At 32.8% G+C, this 9,029-nt stretch overlaps 1 protein-coding gene across 1 annotated transcript; it reads right to left on the bottom strand.

Moving 5' to 3' along the window:
• Positions 1 to 1,172: 1,172 nt before the first annotated feature.
• On the bottom strand, positions 1,173 to 2,513 carry LOC122513929. Its single transcript, XM_043630464.1, has one exon. The coding sequence runs from the start codon at positions 2,511 to 2,513 to the stop codon at positions 1,173 to 1,175; it is 1,341 nt and encodes a 446-aa protein (XP_043486399.1).
• Positions 2,514 to 9,029: the final 6,516 nt, after the last annotated feature.

The following is a 9,029-nucleotide window of genomic DNA, read 5'->3' as shown; positions in this document are numbered from 1 at the left end:
TGGTGAATGTGAAAGGGGATAGAAAAAAATAAAAAAGAAGAAAAAAAAAAAACCATAGGAAGACGAGGCGAGAGAAGAAGAAGGAGAAAAAAAAGTAATAATAATAATAATAATAATAATACTAAAAAAAGAAAATTAAAATGAATAAAAGTAGAAAAAAAAATTGAAAACTTTACGGGAAAACGTTGTCAAACGTTGCATTTACATCAAGATTCGTTTTTTCACTTTTCTCTCTCTCTCTCTCTTTCTCTTTCTCTCTCATTTTATCCTTTTACTTTTATGTGTGCACATTTTGCGCATCTTTTCTTCCCCCTCTGTTTCTCGTTTGCACCATCAATTATATCAAGAAAGCAGAGATATTTCGGATTCTATCTCTATTTCGCGGTAATATATCTGCCGCCTAGTATATTACACTTTTAAAAGCTGTGAATGGGAAAAGCAAGAACGCGTTTATCGTTATCGTTTGACACCCGAGAATTTCACTACTGACTTTAGAAACATTGAAAGTGTTCTTACGTTTAAGTTACACTTTCTTCAGTTCTGTGAGAAACCCGTCAAAATTTTTCTTCAAATAATAAACACCGATAAACTCCGCGAAAAGAGGAACGAGGAAGGAGGAAAAAGGAAGAGAAGAAACTTTTTGCATACCGTAAATATTAAACGATCCATTATTCACCTAACTTCGGCCCGTTTCATTTCGTAATAATAGTTCTTCCATAGTACTCTGTGGGGGGTCAACGGAGAGAAAATGATAGCACCCTAGAGAATATCGGTCTTGTTTTATCTCTATCCTACTTTATTTTTCGCTTTTTTTTCTTTTTTCTTTTTTTTTTTTTGAAATTTTTCCTGTATTAGAAAATCTTTTCCCGTTAACGTACGAAACACTCTTCTCTCCTTTTTCTTTTTTCAGATTTTATATATATATACGGTTTTTTACGATATATCGGAAATAATTTATGACGAGTTTTAAATAATTTTCTAAGCCATTTAATCGCTGTTTAAGATAGACGATAAAAAATGTTTTACGTTAGTTTAAGAAAATAAAGAACGTGAGAAGATATTTTATCAAAGATTTATTACTTATATGATACTGATAACAAAATATACTAACAATTATTAAATATTTACTTGTGATTTTTAAAATGCGTTTTAATATTCGCAGCTAGATGTTTTCAAACAACGGTAGGTTGATCCGGTAAAATCTCGAAAGTTTCAAGAACAATTTCACTTAACCGATTTCTATAAGCTTCTACTTGTTGGCATTGACTTCGTATAAGATCGTATCGTTTTTCACCGTAAATAGATTCTTCAAATATATCGGGCGATTCCATAAATTGTTCCGTAGCTTTAGGTGGCATCAACATTATTTGAAGATTCATCAGGGCGTAAAAGAGTGCTATGTGTTTGACATCGTCGCAACTTTGGCGAAATGCCGTCCACGATAAACACTCGTCGACGTTGACTCCCTCATCTTCTAAAGATTCTTTCAAGGTTTCATAATAAATCTTGACAAGTGATTCGAAATATCGATCTCTAGTGGCACGATCGGTTGTCAAATATAAACAACAGACAACATCCATGGCAGGTGGACAATAACGTACCAACTGAAAATCTATCAAGTAACAACCAAGTGGAGTACCATTGGAATCGTGTTTGAACATGATATTGTTTGCCCAAATGTCGCGATGACATAATACGTTGCGATGCTTGTTAGATGGCTTTAATAAATTGGGCAAAGCCCATACCCAAGAATTGACGCGTTTCTTTAACGATATTTTTTGTTGTTCGTTCAAACTATCGATAAGATCAATGGTAGCTGAAATACCATAGATAGCAGCTTTCATTCCCTTCTTGGATAAATCGTCCTTGGTATAAAGTATTTCGTGAAGTAGGTGTCCGTAAAGATCGAGTATCGTTTGTCCCGTACAACGAAGCTTCTCGTCAAGGATCAAGGATCTCGAGTGAAACTTAGAAAGAGCTCTCATTGTCCAAGCGCAATGTTGTTCATCGAACGGTACATGTTTGTCGTGGGTTACGTATCCCTCGAGTTTCACATTCTCAAGTATTATGATAGAATCCTTCTTGCACAAATAACACTCGACGAACCACTTAAAACCTTTACCAGCACCCATTCTACGTATCACATCGGTGTAAAATATTACCTCTTTGTTGAACGTGTCGTATCGTAAAATATAATCGTACTGTGGGCTATCAGTTGCCGGCGGTGTTTTAGCAAAGAAATCTAATTTCTTCGTACTCGAGTCCTCGAGTTTAACGGTCACGCGAATATTGTAATATTGACCCAAATAACCACTCGTATTCTCAACCGATACCATGCTCATTTTCAATACGTTAAAATTATTATTACCGCGTAGCTTACGACTAACTATATATCTCAGATCCTGATCGGATAGAAGAATTTCTGGTTGTTGTTGTAGTTGTTGTTCTTGTTCTTGAAAATCCTTCGGTGAAAATTGATGCAATGTGCAATTAGAATCAACGCTCGTTGCCATAATGAATTCTTTTTTTTTTGTTATTTTTTCTCGTTAAATGATTACAGAGACAACCAATCTGTGATTTTATACCTAAAGTGCACTCCTTAAATATTCGAAATTCGTTTGAGAAATGTTACTACGTAACCGTGCTTTTAAAATCACGTAAATCGATGAACGACGAACGACGACGAAATTTCTCTTATTAGAACACGACCCAACGACTTATATTCCTCGCACTAAATCTTATCTTCTCTTGCATTGCTCTTGAAAAAAAAAAGAATAATCACGTGAAGTTTTCTCACAAGATCACATTTTTTCTATTTCTCGTATTTAACTAATAATAATTTGAAGATAACGATTGTCGGAATTTTACCGGAGATAACGTCGGTGTCTACTCTGTCTGCTTGTATATCAAACCTGTCTTTAGTGAAATCCTTCGAATAAACAATAATCGATATAACAAATGATAAAAAAGAAATATATCCACAGAGAAAGGAAAAAGAAAACAAGAAAAAAAGCTTAAATTGGATTCGTCGTGTATAATATAGTGTATGAGGATGAATAAAAAACGTCGTGTTATTTAACTACGCGAATCCGTCGATTCGAAATGAAAAAGAAAAATAATAACGACGTAGTAGAGATGAGAGAAAGAGAAAGGGGGAAAAAAATTAACAAAATAAAACAAGAAGAGATGAAAAACGTAAAAAGAAAAAAAAGAGAGAAGTGTATCTCGAATTTTAATTAGACTGATTAATGCGGTTGTCGTATAAATCCTTCAAACGATCTTCAAATATATGCATTTCACACGAGACAGTACACATGGAGTGAAGAGGAGAGTGAGGAAGAGAGAGAGAGAGAGAGAAAGAGACGATATCGCAATGCTAAATCGAAAGATTTGATGAGAATGCAGACGTCATTAAAAACGTGCCCGTTTTTTACATTGCAGAAGTAGATTTAATTTTTCTTTCTTTTTTATCTTTTTTTTTTTTTATTCGTATTTTTTTCTCTCTCTCCCTCTCTTTTTCTTTCAAATGATATTTATAAAAGACAATACGATACAAAGAACTTCCTGGAGAAAAATATTCTTTCGTGGTTTTCCATGGAATTGAGAATTTTTTTATTATTACTAGAAAAATAAGACGGAAAAATAAATTATAAGTGGATAAAAAATAAAACAGTCGAAGTAAAAATAAATCCAGGTCGTAATTCTCGTCTAAGAATGAGTGATTGGTTTCATATAAAAAAGTTTTCCGATAGAAGTCGTTATAGGTACACACACACACACACACACACGCACACACATATATATATATATACAGGGTGTCTGAGGTGTTTCCGGCCGAAAGGTGTCAGCATATTCTATACACGTAAATAAGAAAAAAAATATTGCATATGCATAGATCATTTGTAAGTTTGATTAAAAAATTATCATTAAAATTATGATTGTCCTTAAATTTCCTATTGTTTATGGTTATCCTTGTTTTCTTATAATTATCTATCATGTTTAGTATTTCGAAGTGATTTAACAAATAATCTCAATAAAATTTCCTGATAGTAGAGAAAGCATCGTTCAATTTGTTTCGATTGTGTATTCAAAATTAAGTGAAACAGGTTCGTTTTATTTCACAATAGTATTGGGCTTGCATTCATTTGGGATGTTCAGCACTTCGAACAAGAGATTAAGTGATTTACTATACGTGTCATAAAATTTGTAATCAGTTATTTAAACAACCTATGGTACGTTTATAGAATATCGTTTGTTCTTATTTTCGTGAATAGAATTTGTCGAGAACAACAATTATTATTTGGCTGAAAAAAAAAACTTTAGACACCCGGTATATTTTTATATTTATGTCCTATGTATATATAATATTCCCCAAACGTGACCATTATTTCAGTGGGGGTTACTCGATATCCCCCGTCATATTCTATCGTGGATCGTATGTCATCAACACACAGGGAACGTAATTAAGCATAGTCGCTTGTACGTTGAACATTCGCTAATTAAAATGGACAAGCATATCGTATGAATTAACATGATCGTACATTTGAAGGAATTCGACGTCGGATCTCTCTAGTATACCATATAATAAATCATATTAACTTAATTCGCGTGAGAAATAAAAAAAAATATCGCTAAAACGGATTTATCGTTATCATCATAATAATATAACGGGAGAAAGAAAATAAATATAATATATTATATTTGTATAACAAACTTAGTTAGTTTGTTCTATTAATTAGAAATGTTCTTAGGAAGGAACCTTTATAAAATATCCTTTCAGTTAACTGAAGGAACAAGTTTAAACAGCCTTTCAAAATTGACTGTTGCTTTCCAAAGGTAAGGGAAGAGAAGGGAAGAGAAGGGAAGAGAAGAGAAGCACGGAACCGGTAACTTCTTACAAACAATATATTTAACAATGTCGCACTCTAGGTAACACCCTAGCTGGTTATGCTACTTTACGCTTAAGCGAAGATAATTCGATTAACATCATTCTACAGGACAAGTAAACTGGGTGGAGTAGTAGTAGCCGTGTACTTTGGGCTTAAGTAATATACATAATAGGATAATTACTGTTGCAAAAGTTTACTTGCTTCTAACGTGTAGCTTCGAACAAAAAAAGGAACGTATAGAAAAGGAGAAGAAAACTATGCACGTTCTACACAACCGCTTACGCAACGTAATATTTTCACAAAAGGAAGATTATACTCTTTGACTTTTGAGTTGCAAATCGTTTAAAATGCATATTCTTTTTTTGTTTCTTTTTCTTTTTTTAATTAAACCCCCGTTTGACGAGCTTTAAATATAATAAACAATGTGACGTGAAATAAAAAAGAGAACATAGGCATTCTCAACTATCTATTATGTCATTAGGTTATACGCGTGCGCGAGCAAAAAGAAAAGAAATAGAGATAATTCGTAAATTTTTAATTTTTACTTTTTTTTTTTTTTTATACCTTTTTGAGGGAGTAAGAGGAAGAGGAGGAGGGAGAAGGTATTTTTTTTTTCTTTTTTTAATTCTTTTTAGTCCGGTAGATTTATAATTACGTTCGTAGGCACATGCAAACGGAACTGGAACGACGCTGTACTCCCAACTACGCGTTCATATCCTTTTTTGTTTTTTTTTTTCTTCTTTTTTCCTTTTTTATTCTCGCAAATAGAACACACGCGTCTCGCAGCGTACAGGGGGTCGAACGTACGTACATACGAACGAACGAACGAACGAACGAACGAGCACGATATAAATGCCATTCTAATTAATCGACGCGGTTTTAATTAAACTTTTAATTAACGAGTCGGAAATAAACAACGATTCGAAGAAGAAGCGTTTGCTGCTCTGACCACGCGTACGAATGATTAACTGCTGCTACTTCTACTACTGGAAAGTATAGGGAAAACTCGAAAGTAGAAGAAGATTAAGAAGAATAAGAAAAAGTTTCAAAGGAAAAAGCAACAACAAGAAGAACGATCGTTAAGTTCTTTAGAAACGAAGAAACGTTTACGCGCGACTTGCATATAAATTTATTACAAATCTTTGGTTAATAATCGAAATTCCCTGTCTTCCAACGACAACAACTTTTCCCCTACGTTGTTCGTCTATCTTTAATTAAAGCGACGACGAACTTCGAGGACTCCTAAATTTGTTACTCCGTCTTAGAATCTATTTGATCTTACCTTGCTTCAATTATTTACGATAAGTATGGTTTCAAATTGATAATACAAACTTGTCATGAGAATTAGAAATAATTTGGATTTTTATTTATTTTTCGTAAATTAATAATTAATTACAAAATATTGTTTGAAATACAGTTCGTTGATTAGAATGGATTAGGTGTACTTGGACGTTAGTGTGTCTCTTATTGAAGTTGAAACGTTTCGAGAAACTTAGCAATCACGATGATGCATTCGATTTGAACAATGCTGGGATCTTCAGGATAACGTCTCAATTCTATTCTTAGTTCTATCGGATGTCTATTTAGAATCCTATTCAGAGAATGCCAATATGTTGTTCGTCAATTTTTATTTAAAAGAAAGAAAAAAGAACAAACGGTATTTAAATTTTGTACAAAATTATTGACAACGTGTATAACCAAGATCGTTTGAAGGAAGAATGAAAATTGTCGATAAGAAAAAAGGAGAAAAAAATGGTATGATAAAGGTAACCATAGTACTTCTGACAATTGTAAGAATTATCAACTCAACGAGTATATCCTGAAAAGATCGATAGTCGTGTGCCGGTGTATGTAAATTTCCCACAATCGGATCTACGCTTTCCACACGACTTTATACTTTCAACCTGGATACAATAGGGAATTTTATATCCGTTAGAAACTTAAAAAGATCCCTGAAAAGTTGCGTTACAATGGTCTAGATGTATCCTCTACGTGTATATACGTGCTCGTATATGCGAGTATACGTACACCTGTACAAGAAAATACAATATATCATAGAAGTTCCTTTCAATGATAAAAGAGAATAATCCATAAAGAACGAACGACTTGCGAATTGGCTCAGTGTATGTATATACGTATTCCTCTCGCGATTTTTCATATCGAAAGTAAACGAGAACAAAAAAAAATCTTATGAAATTCAATTGAACAAATAGAGATAATCGTTTTCTGCGATTCCAGCCATGAACTTTCACCATTGGTGATTATTCACGCATTCTTACTAATATCAATATTTTTTCTTTTTTTAATTCATATCAAAATAACGAATGAATTTGTGGGGAAAAATAATGAATCATTTTTTGTTAATGAACGTTAGATTATTATCGGTGACTATAATATTATACATAGTATCTAAAACATATAGGATCTAAACACAACACTAAACACTTTGTAAGCAGCTGTGAATGAGCACGAGAGGTAGAACTTAACATAAATAAGCGGGCTAGGTATACAGGTGGAGCATTACGATTCTCTTTATGAGTTTCACCTTAGAGAATAGACTAGTGTACTGCATATACTTGCAAGGAATATACATAAGAGAGAGAGAGAGAGAGACTGGTAAGTGATCGTATTTTCTCATTCAATTAAGTTTACACTTTGTTTATTAAATATATATATTAATTTTAAAGGGTTCTAACGATTTCATTTTTTATCATAAAGTGTATATAGATTTACTTTCATGATCATTCGTAAAAATAATGTATATGAACGTTCGAATAATTTGATTTTTATTTAAAAAATAAAATGTACCGATTTATGATAAAATAAATATTTAGATAATTCTCGTTGTTAACACGTTTGAAGTTCTCCTCTGATCTCGTCAGCAATCAAATTGAGATCATTACGCCGGTAGAACTCACGTGTTTGCGAAGCCCGATATAGGGATTTATCAGGGTAATCGATTTGCTGACGATTCGGACGACCGTACCAATGATTGCTGATCATTGGTACGATATGATGTTTGTTCTCTTGGTAAATCTCGGACCAAATCAAAGAAGGATTCTTACGGTCAGCTCGTATCTTTCGAAGATCGAAATCTTCTTGTTTGTGCAATCGATCGTATCCCGATACAGTTTCGATTATTCGAGTATCTTCCTTCTTGTTATTAAAATATGTTATCGAGTGACGCGGTGCCAATGGTTCGGGAGTAGTAACCTTAAATTTGATATTTAAATTATATTTCAAATTAAACGACCAATTTTTATCTATCGTTCGACGATACATTATTAGGGTGAACCAAAAGTTCGTGCATTTTTTAATTAATATCTCCGAAGTAAATTTTACAAAAATAATTCATTATATGCAGTTTATATGCACAATAAACGCATGAACTTTTGGTTCACCTTAATATTACGCCTGTTTTTCTTTATTTTTATTTTATTTTGTTCTTGTTTTTTTTTTTTTTTATTTTTTATTTTACCCCATCGATACGTTTCCATTTGCGAATGTGTTCCAGGGTTGCTCTCATTCGAACCAACGGCGTGATAAATTCGATAAATTCGTGCCGATCCATCTTTACTATTTAAAATTCCACGCGAACGATATGTCAATTTTATAAATCGAAAATCAATCTCTCTCCCTCTCTCTCTCTCTCTCTCTCTGTATCTCCGTTAGCAGATTACCAGAACAACAACGGCAAAATTTCAAACTTGTTTTTTATTTTTATTTTTATTTAAATTAACACGACTATATATTTGCCATTGCGCCAAAATATATTACATTTGATAAAAGAAAATATGAAAATAAATGGATAAAGTTAACAGAGACCGCGTACAATGGACCAGGAAGAAATGTTATCCAAACGTCAAGGAATGTTAACCTAGTGAATGAAGAAACGTTACTATATCTACTACTATTTCATTCATACATTGACTATTAATGGACTTGATTGACTACTAACAGTCACACCGCGCCATCTTACGAAATAAGCTATAAGTTTACAAGTCATTCATTAGTTCGACTACTTTATGTCGTGAGGCGCTACTTGTACAAGGCTCGATTAATTTGTCAATGAAAAAAAAAAAGAAAGAAAAGAGAAAAAAAGAAGGTTCATTCACACATAAAAAAATAAGAAATGAAAAT

Source organism: Polistes fuscatus, unplaced genomic scaffold (genome assembly GCF_010416935.1).
Source record: "Polistes fuscatus isolate 324 unplaced genomic scaffold, CU_Pfus_HIC Scaffold13, whole genome shotgun sequence".
In the NCBI taxonomy this organism is placed as follows: domain Eukaryota; kingdom Metazoa; phylum Arthropoda; class Insecta; order Hymenoptera; family Vespidae; genus Polistes; species Polistes fuscatus.
Note: the sequence above shows the minus strand (reverse complement) of the source record. Positions and strands in the feature narration are given on the sequence as shown.